The sequence below is a fragment of the Lynx canadensis genome, chromosome B3, assembly GCF_007474595.2.
Source record: "Lynx canadensis isolate LIC74 chromosome B3, mLynCan4.pri.v2, whole genome shotgun sequence".
NCBI classification, from domain to species: Eukaryota; Metazoa; Chordata; class Mammalia; order Carnivora; family Felidae; genus Lynx; species Lynx canadensis.
The window spans coordinates 100232872-100258028 of NC_044308.2; the positions used below are offsets into that span (position 1 = coordinate 100232872).

Here is a 25157-nt window from a genome sequence, read left to right on the forward strand (position 1 = left end):
TGAGATCATGACTTGAGCTGAAGTCAGAAGCTTAACCGACTGAACCACCCAGACATCCCTCTACTGTATGATATTTTAAGGTCCTAGAGTACTGATGACTCTTCTTAGTCTTTTTGTATCTGCTTCTATTATAATATCTGATATATTCACATACCCATTCATTCAATAATTTATATATATAATCATCTTCTGGGTATACAATAATAAGCAAGAAATAGTCACAGCCCTTGTTTTCCTAGAGCTTATAATCTACTGGGTGGAAAAGACACTAAACATTTAAGCATGCTTATGAATGTAAAATTATAAGTTGAGGTACATTTTCTGATGAAGAGGGATATGGTCTTATGGGTGCATATAAAAAAGAAACAGGGCTGTTCTGAGCAGCCATGTGGAAAATAGATAGGAGGTTCATCTGAAGTTGGACTTTCGCCAGATGGGTGACAGAAAAAGAAGAAGGGTCAGGGAGTTTAAAATATTGGTATGTTATGTGCTCATAAATATTTATTGGATTGAACCAAACTGAGCTGTCTTTTTTTTCTCTGTCTTATCCTCTCTTCTTTATTTCTTGTCAGAGGTGATATCTTTTGGTATCCACGGGCTAATTTGACCAGAACACTTGCAGCTGAGCAGGAGAAGGGACTACCCGTTCTCAATCCGTCTTCCTTGTTTATTATCTACTGCAATTTACAATTATATTTAGAAAAACAGAATATAATATTCATACAATACCCATAAGATTTTTTCCTGAGAAATTTGAAGACATCTTTTACGTGACTTTGGTAATTTAATTTGCATAAATTTGCACTTTATATGTATATGTAGAACATACCTATTTAAACTCAAATATTCAGGACCACTGTATTAGATGAGATCAAATGGCATATATCTGGGGACTCTGACTGAGTCTATTGAATATAACAATAAAGTCTCCCCAGGAACAATGCTAGAAGAGGTGCAGCAATGGGGACCTGTTCTGCAAAAATTGAGGTCATTACTACCCTTAAAGTAAATAATTTAAAATCACTATTTAAAACACTATTGAGTGCTTACTGTGTGCCAGACATTGTGTTCATAGACACATATCTTATTTAATACTCATGATATCCCTACGAGACAGGTACAGTTATTACGCTCATTTTACAGAGAATTTTAAAGATTAAGTAATTTTCCCGAAAGCACAGAAATCTGAGTTCTGTCAGACTTTAAAAGCTCCTGACTCAGCCTGCTTCAGCGTCTTCACTTTGTGCTCCGTTTCTCTATAGCCCACCCTCTTCCGGTCTCACTGGCCTCCTTTCTGTTCCTAGAAATGAGCCAAGCTCTTTTTTTACCTGAAGATCTTTGCACTTGCTGTTTCCTCTCTCTGAAAGTTTCTTCTCCAGTTTGTTGCATGGCTGGCTCCTTATCTCAGATGTTCTTCTAAATTAGTTCTCCTCACCTTACTGCATAACATCGCCATGTTTTATTTCCATCATAGTATTTATTACACTCTGAAATTATTTTTTCAGATCTTATCCTTAGTACCTCATTCACTGAATGAATGAATAAAATAGCCTACTCCTTCTGTTCCTGGAGGAACCGTGTTACCACCAATAGGCTATCTGTGTTATCCTGATAGTCTATCCTGATACAGAGATTGCACATTGCCTACTTCACTGCTATCTCAGTGTATCACATAGTCTTTGGTGGTTCCAGGAGAGCAGTGGTCTCACAATATCGAGGCCTCTCAGGGGACGAACAGACAACACCTTCCTGCTTTACCCAGCTCGACCTGCAGGGGACGGTGTCGCTGGAGGCCTCCTTCAGCGCACGCCGGCGCCATAGGTGAACCGAGACGCAGAAGTAGGAGATGTGGAGTAGAGAGGCGGGGCCAACCGGAAGGGGCGTGGTCGCCCACGAATACGCCCCCCTCCCGGAGGCTTTCCGCCCTCGCCCCGCCCCTTCCCCCGCCCGGGCGGCCATGGCCATTCCCGGCATCCCCTATGAGCGACGGCTTCTCATCATGGCGGACCCTAGAGATAAGGCGCTTCAGGACTACCGCAAGAAGCTGCTGGAGCACAAGGAGATCGACGGCCGTCTCAAGGAGTGTGAGTGCGTCTTTCTTTCCATACAGTCCTATGCCTGGACCTGCATGTGTCTCTCACAAAGCAGAGGCCCTTCGCCGAGCCCGGCAACCGAGCTCCGGGGGTAGGAAGGCCTCGGTCCAGGGACAAGGCGCTTTGTCATCCGGCCCTGAGGTTGGGAAGTACAGCCTCTTGAGCAGTAGAAATGGCCCACTCTGGTCCAGGTGACAGAGGGAACATCCCTATTTCTGAGATGGAAGTGGAAGAAGACTAGAGAAGGAGTGGGAAAGAAGTGGGCCAGGGATGTTTGCCAGGTTGGGGTGCAAGAAGGGGGGTGTAGATGAGTCCTGGGACCCAGAACGGAGGCTTGAGTCATGGAAGCTCAAGCAAGAAGTGAGACTCGAGGTGATGGCTTGTTATTGGGGTGGAAAGCCGGAGCGGAGCCCATCGGTGGGACATAATAACCCTCCTCGTCTTTCCTCGTATTTTGAGTTGTACTCTATCAGGCACACAAGTTTCCCTTGCCTCCTGAACTAAAAGGGCGCTTGCGTATTTTCGTTGCACTTTCACTGAAAAGCCAGATAGTTTGATTAAATGAAGAAAGACCATAACCATATAATTCTGTGGGTCACTGCACCTGTTGACCTTATTTAGGGTGGAAAGCCATAGAGTATTAATCCGTGTAGGTGGCTGAAGAGATGAGGAAGGGTCTCTTTTATCATTTGGATTTGTAGTCGCAAATCCAAAAGTGTCAGTGTCAATATCTGTTAACAATGTAACAATGTTACGAATGTGCTTGAATAAGTATTGCCAATCAAGAAAATAAAAATATGGTGCTTTTAAACTGTAACATTTCGGGGAGCCTGGTTGGCTCAGTAGGTTAAGCCTCCAACTTTGTCTCAGGTCATGATCTCCTAGCTCGTGAGTTCGAGCCCCGCGTTGGCCTCTGTGCTGACAGCTCAGAGCCTGGAGCCTGCTTTGGATTCTGTTTCTCCCTCTGTCTCTGCCCCTCCCCCCCGCTCACACTCTCTGTCTCTCAAAAATGAATAAAAATTAAAAAAAAACTAAGATTTCATTTTTAAAAATGTCCTCTGCAAATGGAATTATTTCTTTTGTGGTTTCAGATAGTGGATATAAATTATATGTAAGGTGAAATAGACTGAAACAAACTTAAATAAATAAAGTAATACTTAGTGACTTAAACTCACTAAGATTATTGTTTAATTAAAAATGTTCAAATTATATTATTTCAGTAAGGGAACAATTAAAAGAACTTACCAAGCAGTATGAAAAGTCTGAAAATGATCTGAAGGCCCTACAAAGTGTTGGGCAGGTAGGTAATGGAGTTTGGGGTGTAGGGAGTGTTGGTAATTTGTTTTTTTGTTACTGGCAAAAAGTAATGCTTTTTTTTCTTTCTCAGATTGTAGGTGAAGTACTTAAGCAACTAACTGAAGAAAAATGTAAGTGGATTGGACTGTTAATTAGTAAAGAAAAAAGAGTGGACTCTCCTTTCTCCCACCATGAACTTTTGAAATGCTTATTATTTTAATGACAGTAATGAAGGGAGATGATATTCTTGCATAGACTTAAATTTTCTTTCAACTATTACCTTCTTGGAGGACAGGAATAAAACTCAACCTGCCATCAATGTGGATGTATTTATTTTTTACTTTCTATTTTTCAATTTGTCCTTTCATTCTCTTCCTCTAGTCATTGTTAAAGCCACAAATGGACCACGATATGTTGTGGGTTGTCGTCGACAGGTAACATTTTACATTTGTATAGTGCTTTATAATTGATAAAAGTGCTTTTGTAAATATGTTATTTAATTCTTGAGGTAAGCAGGTCAGGCATCACGCCTGTAACTCCTAAAGGTGATTTGTCCAGATATAACTAACAAAACTTGATCTCAAACTATGGGCATTGACTCCTGGTATTCTCTACTTTCTACACTTATCACATTGTGTCAGTCAACTCTACATATTTAGAAATCTAAGAATTTTGGAACTGGAAAATATCTCAGGTCATTTTATTTTAATGTCTTTTTTGAAGAGACTTAGACCTTATCAATTACTTATGTCTTATATTTAAACATTCGGAAATGTTACTCAAAGACTTTGCTGTAGCCTGAGTTGATTTGGTGATTTGGTATGCTTTCATTTAGATTAGAATAGGCAAATGGAAATAACTGCCAATTTCATTTTTAGAATACATGTTGGCATTCAAAAATGCCAACAAATGGCTTTAAATAATTTAGTAGCCTCTGAGGCCAATTTATGTGCTATCCTATTCTTCAGGAAGGATCCTTAAAACATTCTTATAAATTCATTGAAAGAACTTTTTCTGAGTATTTGTCATATCAGGTTCATGTTTGAAAACATTGATACAACATGACTGTAGAGTAGAATATAACACAGGGACTAAATCTTATTCTAGCATTGTGCCTAGCATATAAATGGGAAGACATTTTCTAAATCAAAATATTAAATGTCTAGTCTGACAAAAGATTTTATGTCCCTTACAGGGCCTTCTGGATTCCAAGAGTTGGTATTTCTAAGATATTTCATGGTTGTATGAGGGCAAGAGTATTTGAAAACTGGAAAATCTTAGAAAAGCCTGAGTCTGTATTCTCTGTAGATATAAATGTTGAAATAGATTTACATTGATTTTTGTTCGGCTCTTTTTTTTAAGCACCTCACTTATTAGCGACTTTTTTTTTTTTTTTTTAAGATTTTATTTTTAAGTAATCTCCACCCCCAAGGTGGGGCTCCAACTTACAACCCTGAGAGCAAGAGTTGCATGCTCCACCCACTGAGCCAGCCAGGCGCCCCACTAGCAACTTTTTAAAGTTCAATCCATTATATTAAAACTAGTATTTTTGCCTATCTCCACTTCATTTTAATTGGCACTAAATCCTGAACTTAGAGTTCTTTGCAAAATCCTGTGAAAAGTAGTAATTTGTATTCTGAAATTGTATTGGCAAGTTGTTTTTTGAACTATCAAAAAGTAATTTTGGAAAGGTAACACCCTGAATGTGAGGTGAATCTGTTGGATAGTCTCTATCTAATTCTAGCCAAATAAGTTACCCTGCCTAAGTATGCCAGTAAGTTGTTTAGTATGATTCAGCCTAATAGATAATTTATTTAGCATGGTATCTGGCATGTGGCAAAAGCATGAATGATGGTTCTGGGGTTTTTTGTTTTTGTTTTTAGCATTTTAATAAAAACCTCTAAAGGGGTACAAAATGAGTATATTTCTCCTATAGTCAAGTAACATGTTCTTCCCCAAAGCTGTAGTTTTTAAGATAAATCTAAAGGGCATATTACCATATATAAATATATCAGAGTAACACCGTATACCTTAAACTTATATAGTGTTATATGACAAATTTATTTAATAAAAAATAAAATAGATTTTAAAAGAAAAAAATAAAGGGCACACCTTTAAAGTGCTTCCCTTTCCTTACCCCAAAATATTCACCTACAGATTTCTATATAAGTGCTTTGGTACAAATGTACCTATAGATTTCTGTATAAGTGCTTTGGTACAAATTGCCAAAGTCACTATATTATAGTGCCTGAATCAAAATAAACTACGAAAATAGCCTTTGGAAGTAAAATAAAAATATCCATTTTTTTCTTTAAAAGCAAGGCATTTTCCACCACAAACTTTGTATATTAGTGATTTCACGCTGAGGTTGCATAAAGGGCATTATTTTTTTAAAGGAAGTAACTTTGAATTATTACTTTTACAAGCCCTTCTGTTGGCATGGTGTTTATAATCTAATATTAGTGTTCTCTCTGAAGACTGAAAGTGATTATGTGGCTTCTAAATATTGTGCTTTTTCTTTTTAGAGTAGTATTTCCCCTTTTAAGTGTTTACGTAACACTTTTTGTTTTATAAAATTAGCTTGACAAAAGTAAGCTGAAGCCAGGAACAAGAGTTGCTTTGGATATGACTACACTAACTATCATGAGGTAGGTTTCTTATTCTACCTTTTCCTTTCACAGAGAGAAGTTTTTATGCATAGTATATGCTTCTTGAGATCACTGAATATTTTGCCACTTTTTCCCTTTTACTAATTTCTAATTAATGTAAACACATTTTTATAAGATCATCTATAGATGTTTACATAAGCAAGTAATTTATACTCTGTAGGCTGAGAGAAAATACATCTTGTAAAAGAAAAATACACACCTTATCATTTTAGATATTTGCCAAGAGAGGTGGATCCACTGGTTTACAACATGTCTCATGAGGACCCTGGGAATGTTTCTTATTCTGAGATTGGAGGACTATCAGAACAGATTCGGGAATTGAGAGAGGTTGGTATTGGACGCTTTGTTCTCTGAACTTATTAACAAATAGTACTGGTTTTATGATACCCAAAGGGAGAAAGAAAATGAAAGATTACTTTGTCCGAATAGTGGTTACTGAATATTATACATTTAATATTCTTGCTGAGAGAAAAATTGCACTGAATTTCTAGCTCTGAAAATTATAGGTATTAAAAAAAATTATAGGTATTGTTGATTTGGAGATAATTTGGTGTTGGAAAAACTCTGCTCTTTTTGTGACCAAAAAAAAAAAAAAAAAGCTAATAATTGATATAAATCCAATGCCCATGCTATCTGTGGTTTTGATTATCCTAGGTTGCTGGGATCAGAGCATATATAGATAACGTGTGTAATACAGTTTTTCCCGTAACCTTACTAATATTAGCTTCCCATCCTTAAAGTCAGTTACCTGTACCTTAAATACATTTTTTTAAGATGTCAAAACAATTTTTTTAAAGTAATCTCCATACCCAAGGTGGGGCTTGAATTCAAAACCCCGAGACAAAGAGTCTCATGCTCCACAAACTGAGCCAGCCAGGCTTCCTGTACCTTAAACATGTTATTTTGATAAAGCTGTTTGCTGTCATTTAAGAAAAATATTGGCCTTAGGGTGACATAACCCTTTTAAGCTCTTCGGATCAAATCAGGATTGCCTTGCTTCATGGCACAGATGGCTTTTTTGTTTGTTTGTTTGTTTGTTTGTTTGTTTGGAGAGGGGAGGGACAGAGAAAGAGAAGAATCCCAAGCAGGCTCTGCTCTGTCAGCACAGAGCCTGACGCAGAGCTCGATCTCATGAACCTCGAGATCATGACCTGAGGCATCAAGCGTCGGACACTTAACTGACTGAGTCACTGAGGTGCCCCATAGATAACTTCTTAACAATTCTCTTTAAAATTTTTTTTAATGTTTATTTATTTTTGAGAGAGAGAGACAGAGAATAGGAGAAGGGCAGAGAGAGGGAGACACAGAATCTGAAGCAGGCTCCAGGCTCTGAGCTGTTAGCACAGAGCCTGATGGGGGCTTGAACCCACGAACTGTGAGATCATGACCTGAGCTGAAGTCAGATGCTTAACTGACTGAGCCACCCAGGCACCCCTTAACAATTGTCTTTAAAAGCAAATTACATTGTCCCATTGGTTTCATCCTAATTTATGATGGCAATATGTAGGAATGAATGAGGATAGTTGGTATAGCTTACATCATCTGATTTAAGCCTTAAGCCAGTAGTTTTCAGATATCAGCATATTAAGTTTTCTGGAACTCTTATTAAAGATGCAGATTCCTAGGCCCTCTGCATGATATTGATGCAGTAGATTGGGGGTGGAACTCAAGAATTAGCATTTAAGCATTCCAGGTGACTATGAAAGCAAATTATTCTCCTCCTCCTCCTCTTCCTCCTCCTCCTCCTCCTTCTTCTTCTTCCTTATTTTTAAAAAAATGTTTATTTATTTTTGAGACAGTGGGAGAGACAGATCATGAGCAAGGGAGGGGCAGAGAGAGGGAGAGAGAGAATCTGAAGCAGGCTCCAGGCTCTGCGCTGTTACCACAGAGCCCGATGCAGGAGTTGAACCCATGAACCATGGGATCATGACCTGAGCTGAAGTCAGACACAACCAACTGAGCCACCCAGGGTCCCTGAATCCAAATTATTTTTGACCATACTTGAGGAAGCACTAGCCTAATTCTAAATAAAAGTCTATTCTTCTCACTTTGTGGTTAATGAAAGGGCAACAGGAAGAGCAAGTGCTTCATGGAACTATGAAATCTTGTCTTTGACAGTGATTTGCTACATCAGCCATAGGAGCAGAAAGAATGTCTCTCTCTCTGTCTCTCTCATACAAAAACATACACATACATAATCCACGCACATGTAGTACTTTTCCATCTGCAGACACTAAGAATATGGATTCTTACACTTTTTGCTTAGTCACACCTCATGAGCACAACTATTCAGTAGAAGCTTATGTCTCAAGTTACTGGTACTATAAAGAGTTTAAGCTGGGCATCAAACCCTCAATTATTCTCCAGCTTTCTTTCCTTAAATCAGTCTTAGTAGGATATTGAGAGCAGACTATATGGTTCTTTTTTTAAAAAATTAATTTATTTACTTTTCTAATCTCTATACCTGTCATGGAGATTGAACTCATGACCCTGAGATCAAGAGTCACATGCTGTCCCAACTGAGCCAGCTAGGCGGCCTTGATATATGGTTCCTTTAAGGCTGCTATGACAAAATGACAACATATGAAAATTTTTTATGCCTTTTCCCCTAATGGCCGTTCTAACTTACTAAATTTCTTCATTTCGTAATTATTTTGTGTTGCATTCCCAAATGCAAAATAATATAGGTCTTTTTTGCTTACCTCATTTTTTTTGTAGTTTGATTTTTCATTAAGGCGTGATTTACATTCAGTAAAATGCACAGTATTTTTTTGTGAAGTTTATTTATTTTGAGAGAGAGCAGCAGCATGCATGTGTGAGCAAGAGAGGGACAGGGAAGGAGGGAGAGAATCCCAGGCAGGCCCTGCGCTGTCAGCTGCAGAGCTTGATAAAGGGCTCTAACTCACGAACCATGAAATCACGACCTGAGCTGAAACCAAAGTCGGACGTTTAACTGACTGAGCCACCCATGTGCCCCTGCAGATGTTTTTAAAAGTTTATTTATTTATTTTGAGACAGAGCATGTGTACGCACGCACATGAGTTGGGGGGGGGCAGAGAGAGAAGCCTAAGCAGGCTGTGCGCAGACAGCTGGATCGAACTCACGAACTGTGAGAACATGACCTGACCCAAAATCAAGAGTTGGACGCTTACTGACCGAGCCACCCATGTGCCCCTAAAATGCACATACTTTTTAAATATACAATTCTAATGTGTTTTGACAAATTATGTCTGTGTAACCATCTCTTTAGTTAAGTGTGTAGTTTGTTAAAATAACTACTAAAGGCTTTTAAATTGATTTTTACATAAAAATTTTTTCTTAAATCTACCTGAAGAAGAATCTCTAATACAAATATCTTTATAGGGGTGCCTGGGTGGTTCAGTTAATTAAGCATCTCACTCTTGATTTTGGCTCAGATCATGATCTCAGTTTGTGAGATCAAGTCTCAAATCAGGCTCTGCACTGACACTGTGGAGCCTGCTTGGAATTCTCTCTACCTCTCTCTCTCTGCCCCTCCCACACATGCACATGTTCTCTCTCTCTCAAAATAAATAAATAAACTTAAAAAAATAGCTTTACATAGCATAGAATTCTAGATCTATTATGAATTACAATATGTACACCTAATTATGCTGATATTTTACTTGAAGTATTTTAAAGTTCATCAGAATCTTTACTGACTTTTTAAGAAACATGCAACTTCTTTTCTAGGTGATAGAATTACCTCTTACAAACCCAGAATTATTCCAGCGTGTGGGAATAATACCTCCAAAAGGCTGTTTGTTATATGGACCACCAGGTTAGTGTTGAATTATGTCTGACCTACTAATAAATGAATGAATGAAGGAATAAAAAAGTAAGGTGAAAATTTAATGTGGGCTATTACAACCTCCACTCTATTCATAGTGGGGAAGGTATAGGAGATGTGTGTCTGCTGTTCTCTCAGGTGTGCTTAGTCTTCTTGTGCCTCATAGGATATGCATCTTAACATGCTGTATGATTCTAGTGCATTGGTCCTGTGTGGTTCACAGACCTCTGGCTGTTCCCGAGACACTTTCAAGGAGTCTGCAAGGTCAGACCTTACTTTGATAATACTAAGACATTAGTTGCCATTTTCACAGTGTTTACTTCTGCGATGATGATGCAAAAACAATGTGGATAAAATCGCTCATGCCATAGCATGAATCAGTTAAGTCAGTGGCATGAAGTGGTACTAGTAGTCATTGTGTTATTGACTGCTCACACTTGTAGTATGAAAAAAACAAAAATAGGAGTTTTACTTTAAAATGTCCTTATCGAAGCAGTAAAAATTATTTTTATTAAATCCTGATCTTTGAATAATGTTTTGTATCCTATGTGATGAAATGGAAAATCTGTGCAAAGCACATTTGTTGCGTAATGGATAGAGTAGTTATGTCTAGGAAAAGCACTTGTGCAGTTATGTGAGTTGCCAGCTGAATTAGCTGCTTCTAATGGAATATAATTAAAATATTTTTTTTTTTACTGTTCATTTTTTTTTGAGAGACAGAACAAGCAGAAATGGGGGAGAGAGGGAGGGAGACACAGAATCTGAAGCAGTCTCCAGGCTCTGAGCTGTCAGCACAGAGCCCGATGTAGGGCTCAAACTCATGAACCATGAGATCATGACCTGAGCCAAAGTCAGACGCTTAACTGACTGAGCCATCCAGGAGCCCCTGGAATATAATTTTTTTTTAATGTTTATTTTTGTGTGAGAGAGGGAGAGAGTGAGAGCGGGGGAAGGGCAGAGATAGGGGGACAGAGGATATGAAGCAGACTTTACACAGACAACAAAGAGCTTGATGCAGAATTTGAACTCACGTACCAAGATCATGACCCAAGGCGAAGTTGGCCGCTTAACTGACTGAGCCACCCAGGCACCCCTCATGGAATATCATTTTGTCTTTCAAACATGATTTACAGACATTTCTGTCATTGTCAGGCTGGTTATTGGTTATTCAGACTGGTTATTGCTTATCTGGCAAACATTTTTTCAAAAATGAATTCAGTTAGCATGTTATGTTAAAACAACTAACACTGTCTGTAACCAGTGATAAAAAGTTGAGCTTTCAACCAAAATTAGTTTTTGAAAACTTACATCTGACAACTTTCTAATGCTAATACTTAGGATATGAGATGGGTGATATTCACAAATGTGATTTTTAAATAATTGTATATTAAAAAATGCCAACATGTGGAAGATTTTCGTAACTCACTGAACCAATAGTTTCCAAATAAGCAATATTTGATGTTACAATATGCATAGGTAAAAGATCCATTCATTATGCAGGATAGACCAATGGATTATCAGGTAACATAAAAGGCTTCTATTGTAGTGCCTGTAAATAGGGGTTGAGATATTTTTGAATATAGGTATTCAGTATGCTTAGAATTACAAGAGATGTTTTGAATAAAATTTAAAATCTTAATATTGAGAGTAGAAGTGCTTTAGAATTTTAAATGGAAATTCTCTTTAGGATTTAGCATTCATTTTGCAAAATTTACTATCTGAAGGATAACATTCTTTTTTTTTTTTTTTTTTTTTTTTAATTTTTTTTTTTTTCCTTCAACGTTTATTTATTTTTGGGACAGAGAGAGACAGAGCATGAACGGGGGAGGGGCAGACAGAGAGGGAGACACAGAATCGGAAACAGGCTCCAGGCTCTGAGCCATCAGCCCAGAGCCCGACGCGGGGCTCGAACCCACGGACCGCGAGAACGTGACCTGGCTGAAGTCGGACGCTCAACCGACTGCGCCACCCAGGCGCCCCTGAAGGATAACATTCTTAAAAGGCTTTTGAGAATTTGTTTTGCTTTCCATCTATTTAGGACTTCTTTTGTCATTTTAGGTACAGGAAAAACACTTTTGGCAAGAGCTGTTGCTAGCCAGCTGGACTGCAATTTCTTAAAGGTAAAGGAAAGATTCTTTTTGTAGCTATTGAGATTAAATTTTATTTGAATTGTTTTATGTTTACCTTAATGTTTTTTCCTTAATCAGGTTGTATCTAGTTCTATTGTAGACAAGTACATTGGTGAAAGTGCTCGTTTGATCAGAGAAATGTTTAATTATGCCAGGGATCATCAACCATGCATCATTTTTATGGATGAAATAGATGCTATTGGTAAGAATAACACTTTTTAAAATTTATTTTAAACTTTTCTTGAAAGTGTTGGAAAATTTTTAAAAAATCTAAAGGAACTCCTCTTCCTGCCCCCACCAGCTTTACCTCTAATTGTAATTTGTATGAAGTAGCAAAATGAATTGACTCTTACTTTAAATTCTTTTTTTTTTTTAATTTTTTTTTTAATGTTTTTATTTATTTTTGAAGGAGAGAGAGAGAGAGCATGAGCGGGAGAGGAGCAGAGAGAGAGGGAGACATAGAATTTGAAGCAGGCTCCAGGCTCTAAGCTGTCAGCACAGAGCCCAATGCGGGGCTCGAACTCACGAACTATGAGATGATGACTTGAGCCGAAGTCGGATGCTTAACCGACTGAGCCACCCAGGCACTCTCTTAAAGTTTAATTTTGACATTGACAAAATGAGACATGTCATACCAAAATCAATTCTAACTTTGTCAGTATGATTTTTACTATTTAATTCTTAATCTTCATGTTTTTAACTCCAGACATTATCATTCTTTTGTTAAATGATGATTGTAGAGGAAGAGAGTAATGCATGATTTTCCATATCATTATTTTAGGTGGTCGTCGGTTTTCTGAGGGTACTTCAGCTGATAGAGAGATTCAGAGAACTTTAATGGAGGTAATACTTGGTAACGGTTTAAAAAGAAGCCTGTATGTATATATGAAAACATGGGTATTGGAAGGGCAAAATATGTACAATTGTTTAAATGAAGAACACACTTAAGTATGAAATTTGAAAATTTGATCTGGAATAAACACATTTCTCTACCACAATCTCTAGTAAGAAAATATCCACCAGAAAATAATAGGGGTATCTACAAAATCCCGTTTGATGTACAGCTATATAATTCCATGTATTTTGAACAGACCAACCATTTAGATGTTTAAATTTTTTTTTAATGTTTATTTACTTTTGAGAGAGAGGACAGAGTGCGAGCCGGGGAGGGGCAGAGAGAGAGGGAGACACAGAATTCGAAGCAGGCTCCAGGCTCTAAGCTGTCAGCACAGAGCCCAATGTGGGGCTTGAACTCATGAACTGAGATCATGAAGTCGGGCGCTTAACCGGCTGAGCCACCCAGGTGCCCCAACCATTCAGATACTTAAATTGTATATTGTTCTTCTGATAATTCACATTCTGTGAACACGATCTTGTGCTAGTTTTGTTAAGATGTCTTATGAGTAATGGACATATTAAAACTGGTGGCAATAAATGAGTTATGAATGAGGCTGCTCTAAAAATCACTAATACTTTCCTCTCTTGCTTTATTGCTGAGAATAAGAAGAAACTAAAATAGTTTTGATAATTGAAGAAGATGGATGATGGAATATTAGAACGTACATATAGCCTTTCCTCAGTCCAAATTCTGTGAAAGCGATGGCAAGATCCCAAACACATTTTTCAACTTCTACAAAGACAAGCTAGGTAGCATAGGTAGTACAGTGCCAAATTCTACCTCAGTAGGAGTATTTGAAAATTGCTTTTTGTAAATTATAATGATCTGCTTAGAATATATACAGTGTTTTCAAGTTAGTAATAGATTCTCTTAGAAACCTTAAATTGAGGTATTTTTTTTTTTTAATTTTTTTTATAACATTTATTTATTTTTGAGACAGAGAGAGACAGAGCATGAACGGGGGAGGGTCAGAGAGAGGGAGACACAGAATCTGAAACAGGCTCCAGGCTCTGAGCTGTCAGCACAGAGCCCGACGCGGGGCTCGAACTCACAGTCCTCACGGACCGTGAGATCATGACCTGAGCTGAAGTCGGCCGCTTAACCGACTGAGCCACCCAGGTGCCCTAAATTGAGGTATTTTAAGACAACACAGATGCTAGTCTTATTCAGGTAACTGATGTGTTGTTAGCTAACAGATATTTTGGAAAAGAAATATATTGTTAAGCTAGCTGTATTTAAAAAAATTTTTCATAATGTTTATTCATTTTTGAGACAGACAGAACATGAGCAGAAGGGTAGAGAGAGGGAGACACAGAATTCAAAGCAAGCTCCAGCCTCTGAGCTATCAGCACAGAGCCCAATGTGGGGCTCAGACCCATAAACCACGAGATCATGACCTGAGCCGAAGTCGGATGCTTAACCAATTGAGCCACCCAGATGCCTCATGCTAGCTGTATTTTATTATTTAAAAAATTTTTTTTTAAATGTATGTTTATTTTTGAGAGAGAGAGAGGGACAGAATGTGAGTGGAGGAGGGATAGAGAGAGGGAGACAGAATCCGAAGCAGGCTCCAGGCTCTTAGTTTTCACCACAGAGCCCAACACGGGGCTCGAACTCATGAGCTATGAGATCATGACCTGAGCCAAAGCTGGATGTTTAACCAACTGAGCCACCCAGGTGCCCCCATGCTAGCTGTATTTTAAAGAGTTTGTTGAATGCAGTTAGGCGTTTCAGTATTTATTCAAAAAACCTTTTAGGAATTGAAGTATGTTTAGTGTCTCAGTATTTCTATATATAGTAGAATTATTTAAAAGCTATTTAATAGATTTATTATCAGACTTACAGAAATGTCATTGTATCTGCTTATCTGAATGTAAATTTATGTTTGGCTAACTTAAGACATACATTAGATTTTATTAATAGTGTTTATTTTTTAAAGGAACTATGAAAACAATTTGAATATTGGAAATTAGATCCACATAGTTTAGTTTTTTAACTCTTGACTAGATGGAAGCCTTCAGATTTATTAAACCTTTTTGATAGCTATAACAAGGTACATAATTAAATAGTCTGCCTTGGAACTATGAGGCTAGAAAACATGCTTTTATAAGAAAAAGGAAAGATACTCCATCAAATGGTCATTCTGAAGATTGCATACTATCTGTAGACAATATATTTTATGGTATTAGACACATAAAAGTTGTGTATGGTTTAGTTTTTAATGGTTGGGATGTTTTATAAAAGTCTGTCAATGATTTTTGTTTATAAATATATTAGTTACTGAATCAAATGGATGGATTTGATACTCTACATAGAGTTAAAATGATCATGGCTACAAACAGACCGGATACACTGGATCCTGCTTTGCTTCGTCCAGGAAGATTAGATAGAAAAATACGTGAGTTAAAATTCTTTACCTGCTGTCTGTTCTCTTTGTCTATGCCCATTTCTCTTTCCATATCTCTTTCTCATTCCCTACTTTAAAAAACCTGACTGCAAAAGAATTTATTTTAATTTTTTATTTTCAGATATTGATTTACCAAATGAGCAAGCAAGATTAGATATATTGAAAATCCATGCAGGTCCCATTACAAAGCATGGTGAAATAGGTAAGGAAATAACCTATTTTATGTATATTTACATTTGGTAAATGAAGCAAACTGCTATTGGATATTGCTGATAATCTACCAAATCTGGTCTTAAATTCAGCAAATGCCTTAAAAACAGCTAATATTTGTTGAGCATCAACTTTATGCTAGGAATTATTCTAAGTGTTGGGGATGTAACAGTGAACAAAACATGACAAATTCCTGCCATGTAGACATTCTTGTCAGGAAAGACAAAGTCAGTAAAATATTTGGTATATTAGACGGTGATATGTGCTATGGATAAATATAAAGCAAGAAAAGGGAAATAGATAATGTGAGGAGCCAGAATGAATATTTACATTTTTTAAAATGTATGTTTATTTATTTTTAATGTTTATTTATTTGAGAGAGAGAGAGAGACCGAGAGCAGCGTGAGCAGGGGAGGGGCAGTGAGAGAGGGAGAAAGAATCTGAAGCAGGCTTCAGGCTCTGAGCTGTCAGCACAGAGCCTGATGCAGGGCTCAAAGTCACAAGCTGTGAAATGGTGACCTGAACTGAAGTCGAGCACTCAACTGACTGAGCCACCCAGGTACCCCATAATGTATATTTATTTTTGAGAGAGTGCAAGTGGGGAAGGGGTAGAGTGGGGGTAGGGGGTGGGTACAGGGTCCGAAGCGGGCTCTGCGCTGACAGCAGACAGCCTGATATGGGGCTTGAACCCATGAACTATGAGATCATGACCTGAGCCAAAGTCGGACACTTAACCAACTGAGCTACCCATGTGCCCATGATTATATACATTTATTTATTTATAACTTTTTAAAAATTTATTATTGAGAGAGAGACACAGAATGTGAGCAGGGGAGGGCAGAGAGAGGGGGAGACACAGAATTTGAAGCAGGCTCCAGGCTCTGAGCTATCAGCACAGAGCCCCATGCGGGTGTCGAACCCACAAACTATGAGATCATGACCTGAGCTGAAATCAGATGCTTAACTGACTGAGCCATCCAGGGGCCCCTATATACCTTTTTAAATGGAGGTGGAGAGGAGGAAGCAGAGGAAAGCCTAACCAAGAAAGTGATTTTCAACCAATGACCTAAAAAGGTGAAGGAACTAGGTATAGATATTTAAGGGAAAATCAAGCAGAGGGAACAGCAAGAGGAAGAACTTGAGGTAGGTATATGACTGGAACATTCCAGGAGTAGCAAAGAGGCCAGGGTGTCTGTGGCAGTGTAATCAGGATAGTAGTAGCAGGTGAAATCATAGAAATAATGGGAATCAAATTGCATAGAGCCTTATTGAGGCCATTGTGTAGGAACTTTGGCTTTTATTTTATTTTTGTCATTGGAAGATTGTGAGCAGAGGAATGCTATGATCTTACGTTTGTTATTTTAACTTTGTAATGTAGAAAATTAGAAATACATAGAAGTGGAGATAAGAGTATAATGAACTTGTAACCCTAGGTACTCATCACCCACCCAGCTTTAATAATTAATAACTCTTGGCAAATCTTGTTTCATCTGTGATCTCTTCCACCTCTTCTTACCTTCCTTCTGGATTTTTAAAAAGCAAGTCTCAGGCATTATATCATATCATCTGTAAATATTTTATAATTGACTTATGATTAAATAAGATCATTCTGGTTGCACACAGAAGGGCAAAGACAGAAACAAGAGGATAAGTTAGGATATTTGGATAATCCAGGCACAAGATGGTGGTGTGGTCTCAGGTGGTAGCAGAGTCTTACAATAATGAGATTCTGGACATATTTTGAAAATAGAAGTGACAGGGCTTGCTAATGGATCAGTTATGGGGTGTAAGGTAACGAGAAGAACCAGGAAGACTTAGGTTTTTGACTCATGCAACTGGAAAGATGGAGTTGTCATCATTTAAAATGGGGGAGACTGGAAAGATTAGGTTTTAAAGGGAGAATAAAGAATTTGATTCTGAATATATTAAATCTGAGATACCAATTAGAGATCGAAATAAAGACGTTGCTTGGTAATTCTATATGCATGGATAGTTTATTGGGATGGTCTATTCTGGAGATATAATTGGGGATAATAACAGCATAAAATTTTTTTTGAAGTCTTGAGATGAGATGAGATTTCTAAGGAAGTAAATGTAGATAGAGAAGATGTTCAAAAACTGAGCTGAGGGGTGCCTGGGTGGCTCAGTTGGTTGAGTGTTTGGCTTTTGCTCAGGTCATGATCTCACGGTTTGTGAGTTCAAGCACCACATCAGGTTGGCTGCTGTCTGCACAGAGCCTCCTTCGGATCCTCTATCCCCTTCTCTCTGCCCCTCCCCTGCTCATGCTCTCTCTCTCTCTCAAAAATAAAGAAACATTAAAAACAAAAACAAAAACTGAGCTAATTCCAATTTTAAGAAACTGAGATGAAGACCATCAAAGGAGACTGAGAAGGTATAGTCATAGAGGGAAGTTAAACCAGGAGCTGGTGATGTCTTGGAAGATAAATGAAGAAATTGATACAAGGAGGGAGTAATTCCCTGTTAAATGCTGACAGTGAGTCAGATAAAAAGAGTTCTGAGAATGGATCTTTGGATTTACTATGTGGAGGTAATTGGTGACCTTATCAAAGCAATTTGTTTGGAGTGGTGAGAGAGAGAGAGCCTACCTCAAATGAGTTTCAAGGAGATTTTACAGAGAGGCATTGTTTTTAGACATTTGTTTCAAGGAATTCTGCAGCAAAGAGAGAAGAGAAGAAATGTAGCTGTAGTGGAAATGGAGGTGAATGAAAATTTGGGAGAGTTTATTTAAGATGGAAGAATTTACAACACTTTTTTAGTGCTTAATGCAAATAATCTAGGAGAGAGAGAGGGAAATTGATAATGCACTTTCCTTGAAGAGAGGTTGGCCCTGTCTGTGAGCATAGACTTGTCATTTGTGAGGATAGGAGGGAAGGCAGAATAAATAGATACTGATGATGGCAGTATCTGAAATATGGCAGAAACTTATAAAATTTTTCTTCTGAATGCATTTATTTTCTCAGTGAAATAGGAAGCAAGTTCAGAGTGAAGATGGGGAAGTATTGCTAGACATTTGAGGACAGAGAAAAAGTTAAAAAGTAGTTAGCTACAATAGTGAGAGAGTGGACTCTAGGATGGAGGTCAGCAAACCATTGATGTGGGCCAAATTCTATCTGATGCCTCTTTTTGTAAATAAAGTTTTATTGTAACACAACCACTCCCAATTGTTTATATATTGTCTATGACTGGTTTTCCACTGCGTTAGCAGAAATGCATAATTTTGACAGAGACCATATGGCCTGCAAAGCCTAAAATATTTACTTTCTGGCCCATTACAGAAGATTTGCTGACCCCTGGACTAGGGGATTCTAGTATAATCTATATAAACCAGGCAGCTTTATAGACCCTTAGAAGTTAATGGTCCAGAAATAGTTACAAATAGTTGATTATTGCCTCTCACCAACTTTCTCATTGCTTAAGTAAATACAGTTTTGAGCTAGAAAGACTGAGCTTAACTAGGGATGCCAATTTATAGGTTTCTTCAATACTGAGCTCTTGCTAGGTGCCAGATATTATGCTAACCTTGGGAATCCCCACTCTCAGGAAGGTTATATGAACTTGAACCTGAGGGAAAATTAATTAATGAGTATCTATCTAATCTCAAAAAGAGACTGACCTACTCTAGATTGCCTGGCAAAGGGTGTCTCATCAGAATTACATTGTAGTAGCTCATGCTGTCTCTAATTTCTGTCCTTATTCTATATCAAGTCCACAACTGCTGTTCCAAACCAACAGCTCTTCATTTCAAGTCTGTCGTGTGGTTAAGAAGATCACTTAACCGGGGCGCCTGGGTGGCGCAGTCGGTTAAGCGTCCGACTTCAGCCAGGTCACGATCTCGCGGTCCATGAGTTCGAGCCCCGCGTCGGGCTCTGGGCTGATGGCTCAGAGCCTGGAGCCTGTTTCCGATTCTGTGTCTCCCTCTCTCTCTGCCCCTCGCCCGTTCATGCTCTGTCTCTCTCTGTCCCAAAAATAAATAAACGTTGAAAAAAAAAAATTTAAAAAAAAAGATCACTTAACCATTACTATTACCATAGATCTGATACCTCACCACTTGGAGCTTGCACAGACACCAGAAAAGCTAGCCATTTAAAATGGTTATATAAAAATATATGAGGGGCGCCTGGGTGGCTCACTTGGTTAGGCATCTGATTTCAGCTCAGGTCATGATCTCGTGGTTTATGGGTTCAAGCCCCACGTCAGGCTCTGTGCTGACAGTTGAGAGCCTGAAGCCTGCTTCGGATTCTGTGTCTCCTTCTCTCTCTGCCCCTCCCCTACTTGTGCTCGCTCGCTCTCTCTCTCTCTCTCTCTCTCTCTCAAAAATAAATAAACATTAAAAAATGTTTTTTAAATATGATAAAAATGTGAAAATTATTTCTGATATTTGTTTTTGGTATATTTTATATTAATGTGACTAAATTCCATTGTGGTTACAGTTGATTTTGATATCTTAGGTTTATTCAAATTAAAGATTTGGTTATAGTTTTTTTTTAATTTTATGTTAATTTTTATTATTTATTTTTTGAGAAAGAGAGAGAGAGCAAGCAGGGGAGGGGCAGAGAGAGAGGGAGACACAGAATCCAAAGCAAGCTCCAAGTTCTGAGCTGTCAGCACAGAGCCCAGTGTGGGGCTCTGACTCACGAACCATGAGATCATGATCTGGGTCAGAGTCAGAGACTGAACTGACTGAGCCACCCAGGTGCCCTGGTTGCAGTTTTTATAAGATTCCTGGCTTGACAGATATCTTAAGTTCACATGTGCATAATTGTTTCATTGCATAGAAACAGGTTAAGATGCTTTCAGATCTTGATGCTATTTCTTGGTTTTAAAATGTCAAAAGCATGTTTATTTCTGCTTGGTGCTGGTTTACTTCATAGAAGTATAAGTTTTGGTAGTTAATATTGTGGAGGACTTGCTAAATATTTTGGAGGAATGTCAACAGAGATGATGCCTAGCTGGTCAAATTCAAAGCAAGGTCTGCAGTTAAATTTTCTGTATAGGCATAAATCAAGAAAAAGGCTAAATTTTTTTAAAACTAATTTCCAGCATTTTTTCCTAAACAGATTATGAAGCAATTGTGAAGCTTTCAGATGGCTTTAATGGAGCAGACCTGAGAAATGTTTGTACTGAAGCAGGTATGTGTTTAAAGTACAGTTTTTATTATTGATGTTGATTTATTTAATTTGCTAAAAATGTGTTTGGATTTGTCCAAAAGAAGAGCCTGGGCTTTGCGAGGACCTACCCTAGTTTTTATAGTTACTGACTTTCCTAGGTTGCGGGTGAACAGTTTTTTGTTTTTTGTTTTTTTTTTTTAAGTATTACAATATGTGATTTCCTCTTGTTTTCATATCACCTTTAGCATTTCTTATAAATTTAACAGTTTAAAGAGGCTGCTCAGATATGGCTTCTCCATAGCAGTATCTTAATGGGTATATGGTGACTCGGTACCTGGATCAGAAATCTGCAGGTTTAGAAACTCAGTACAGATCAGAGTAAATCATGCTCACAAAGACCTCCTAATAAACAAAACACATTAAGTGGTAAACTTGGATGTAGCTTGAACTACTTAGAATAATTTATGACAGTGTCTTTCCAAAATCTACACTGGACCAAATTATTAGAATATTGCTTTGATGAAATTGTAATCTAAACAAAAGCAATGTCATAATCCTAAAGGTTCACACCATCAAAATGTATTTGTTTTTTGCTTTTTTTTTTCAGTTTTATCAACAAATAATTGACATATATCACTGCATAAGTTTAGGTTGTACAGCATGATGGTTTGGTTTACATGTATTATGCAATGCTTTCCACAATAAGTTCAGCTAACATTTATCTTCTCATATAGATTCAGTTAGAAAAAAGGAAAAATATTTTCTCCTGTGATAAGAACTCTTAGGATTTACTCTCTTAACTTTCTTATATATCATATAGCAATGTTAGCTATAGTCCTTATGTTGTACATTACATCCTTAGTACTTACTTATCTTACAACTAGAAATTTGTATACTTCACATATTGTAAAAACATTTTAGGCTGGGGTGCCTGGCTGACCGAGTTGGTAGAACATGTGATTGTTGACTTCAGGGTGGTAAGTTCAAGCCCCATGTTGGGCGTAGAGCTTACTTAAAACAAAACAAAAAAAAAATGATTTTAGCTATTTCCAGGAAAGAGCTATAACTTTGGTATAGATTACAATCTTAGCTTTTTAAATGGCCTGGGGTGTTCATATTTGGAGACACTAAAATTCTTTGGTTTTCTTATTATCAGACTTTAAGCCTTTTTTGTTATAATCTTTCTGCAATGTAAAATAAACTTGATTCAGTTATAGTTGTCTTTTCCATTCACATCCTGAGATTAGCCTTTTTGGATTGGAATGTAACTCAGGCTCAGCCATTCACTAAATAATGGTTTGGAAACAGTCATATGCACAAAGTTTGGAAAAATAAGTAGCCTTCAAAACAGGTTTTATTTTATTATTTTATTTTATTTTGTTTTGTTTATTTTTATTTATATTTTATTTTATTTTTATTTTATTTCATTTTAAAGTTTATTTATTTATTTTGAGAGACACAGAGAGAGCTGGGGAGGGCAGAGAGAGGGGAAGGGAGGGAGAGAGAGAATCCCAAACAGCCTTCGCACTGTCAGCACAGAGCCCAAGCCCAATGCAGGGGTCAATCCCATGAACCGTGAGATCATAACCTGAGCCAAAATCAAGAGTCGGACACTTAGCCAACTGAGCCACCCAGGCACCTCCAAAACAGGTTTTAAAAAACTTCAATATTAAAAACTAGAAATTTCCATTCACCTGATTTCTGAGTACAACATAGAATGGCTATTTCCAAGACTAGGTAGGTAGAAATCTTGGAAGATAGAAAATAACCCTTGAAATCTTCTATTGCACTCATTTTACATAAATGAAAATGTAAGCAGATCTTCAATGAAAATATTAGTACATAGTGATAACTTAACCAGCTTTAGCTTATCATGAAATTGGGACTGTCTCAAAATCTTGGACCCATATCCATGTCAAGTAGTATTTGACAAGTAACTTATCATTAACTTGAAAAAGTTGAATTGTGATACTTGAGTGTGAAATTCATATAAAATATCAATTTGTACATAAAAAAGGTAAATTTTAATTATGTGATTATTGTCACTGATTTTTGATAAAGCCCAGTGTTGACTTTGTTTAATTCCTATTCTTTAAGCTTTTGGTTATTAAGAAGGAAAGGCTATCAAAATTACTGAAGGTGTTTTGTGTTTTCCCACATTATACACGTGTTCCCTCCTTCCAGGCAATTGTTGTCCGTAGAGTTAAGAAACCATTGCTTAAGATGTGTATGTTTTATTGATAGTAGGGCTTTATTTTGCTTTTTCGGAATGTCATTAGATACAGGGACTGTGTGAGTTAGATTTTAAATATCCAGATAGTTTTCTCATTGTTGTCTCGCTTTTGGTTTGGAAAATAATACTCAATATAGCTAAGCAAATTAATTGAACAATGATGGTTGTTTTTAATAAATTAGAACTATTGGCTCAGAAGTAGTAAATCTACGGGCAACTGGCTGGCTCAGTCAATGGAGTGTGTGACTCGATCTTGGGGTCATGAGTTCAAGCCTCATAATGAGGTAGTGTTTACTTCCAAAATAAATCTAGGCTCCTTCACATTTACTCCACAGAATTAAATTACTTAATTTTCCTAAAAAAATTTTTTTTTATTGTTTTTTATTGAGATAACAATTGTCAAATAATATTCGTTTCAGATGTACAACATAATTATTTGATATATTGTAAATGATCACTACAATAAATCTAGTTAATATCTATCACCACATATAGTAAACAAGGTATTTTTTTCTTTGATGAGAACTTTTAAGATCTACTCTCAGCAATTTCAAATATAGACTACAGTATTATTAAGTATAGTCACCATGCTGTATATTGCATCCTCAGGATTTATTTTATCCTTAGAAGTTTGTGCCTTTTGACTACCTTCACCGATTTCGCCCACTCCCTCTTCGTTTTCTTACAATAAATTATTTACATGTTATATATAGCAGTCATGTTGTTCTGTTCTCCACAGGTATGTTTGCAATTCGTGCTGATCATGATTTTGTAGTACAGGAAGACTTCATGAAAGCAGTCAGAAAAGTGGCTGATTCTAAGAAGCTAGAGTCTAAATTGGACTACAAACCTGTGTAATTTACTGGAAGGTTTTTGATGACTGCATGACAGATCCTGGCTTAATGTAAAAATAAAGTTAAGGAAAATAATGTATGTATTGGCAATGATCTCATTAAAAGCATATGAATAAAAATATGTATGGATAACACTGTAAAAATTAGTAATTGAGTAATTCTACTTTTAAGATTGGTACAGAAGAAATTTGTATGTTTGTTAATATTGCATTTATTGCAGCAAAAGTTATGAGTATGTTGAAGCTTTTCGTATTTGCTGTGTGACCATTTTGTAAAACATTGAAAGTAGTTTGAAATTGTAGTATGAGAGCATTTCTTATGACTTATTTTATATCATTTGTTTTCCTCATCCTAAAAAGTTGAATAAAATCTGTTTTAGTTCTCCTACATATATTTTTGTCTTTTTAAAGATTACATTTATGATGGTCCTTTTAGTAAATTATTTAATAATCAAAATGAATTCTATTTAGATTACAGGCTTTTGAATTTTAAAACCGTACACACACTCAGTGTTCCTAACAGCGTCTTGTTATATAAAGCGTAGATGTGTTTATCTATATTGATAATGGAAGGTCTTTATTCACTCTTCACCTATGATTAGACTGTATGATAGCAATTGAAATAGTACATGCATGTCCATAACCACTTTTTAGATTGATTAAAAGTAATATTTGCTAACAAATGTGACTTGGTTTTCTTGATTTATGTGAGATGATAGTTCCCTTTTCAGAATATTAAGGTGTGGACCCTCTTCCCAGAAAAAGTCAGATGTACATACACACAATTTTGCATACACTAAAATTTAAGGAGATTTATTATTTCCCAAACTCACCCATTGGCTCCGTAGGTATCTATGGATACTAAGCTAAGAGTGTTTGATGTAGGGGATGTTGATGTCAGAAATGTTCAAAGCTGAAGTTCTGTTACCTACACACAATTCTTCTATCATGTGGACTTAAAGCTTTAACAGATTAAAATAGGAAATTGTTGGCATCACCTGAGATTATCTTATTAAAGGTGCTGTTTAAACAAAAACAACTTGACTTCACTTTTCATAAACACTAAAGAATGTGCGATATATGACTTGGATAATTATACAATCATTTTTCAAATTAAAAAGTTACTTGCAGAGTATTGTATGTCTTTTTATAACTTTAAAAGGTAGAGAATAGTTTACATAGTGATAGAGAAAATGGAGCACTCAAACTAGCCATCTAATACTCAAGTTATTGAATGGTTCTATTTCTATATATGTTGGTAGTGTGTTTCATAAATATGACAATATAAAAATAATAGTATGTTTGTCAAGGGCGTGTAGGTCAAATATGTGATTCTTTTAACCTTACTCATTGTAATTTGCAATTTAATGACTTTCTCGCCTTTTTACTTTGGTTTATTTTTTGGTTATAAGAATCAGTTTGGTTTACAAAT

General features: G+C 36.9%; 1 protein-coding gene across 2 annotated transcripts; it reads left to right on the forward strand.

The window, feature by feature from the left end:
* The first annotated feature begins 1952 nt into the window (after window positions 1-1952).
* Window positions 1953-24408, forward strand: PSMC6 (proteasome 26S subunit, ATPase 6). Of its 2 annotated transcripts, XM_030319110.2 has the most exons (14): window positions 1953-2084; window positions 3314-3393; window positions 3481-3520; window positions 3771-3823; window positions 5970-6037; window positions 6271-6385; window positions 9770-9857; window positions 11925-11986; window positions 12074-12197; window positions 12777-12838; window positions 15171-15291; window positions 15422-15502; window positions 20589-20660; window positions 23612-24408. In XM_030319110.2, exons 1-14 carry the CDS (start codon window positions 1958-1960, stop codon window positions 23728-23730), a joined length of 1212 nt encoding a protein of 403 aa, XP_030174970.2. In that variant the 5' UTR covers window positions 1953-1957; the 3' UTR covers window positions 23731-24408. The 2 variants fall into 2 exon arrangements, with proteins under 2 accessions (XP_030174970.2, XP_030174971.1); XM_030319111.1 differs by lacking the exon at window positions 3314-3393 and having other exon boundaries at window positions 1961-2084.
* Window positions 24409-25157: the final 749 nt, after the last annotated feature.

Bases quoted from the DNA above. Each gene is read 5' to 3' on its own strand.
- PSMC6 (XM_030319110.2), top strand. From the start codon at position 1,958: ATGGCCATTCCCGGCATCCCCTATGAGCGACGGCTTCTCATCATGGCG. The intron at 6,386-9,769 runs GTTGGTATTGGA...CTTCTTTTCTAG, and splicing joins AGATTCGGGAATTGAGAGAG to GTGATAGAATTACCTCTTAC. The intron at 15,503-20,588 runs GTAAGGAAATAA...TTTCCTAAACAG, and splicing joins TACAAAGCATGGTGAAATAG to ATTATGAAGCAATTGTGAAG.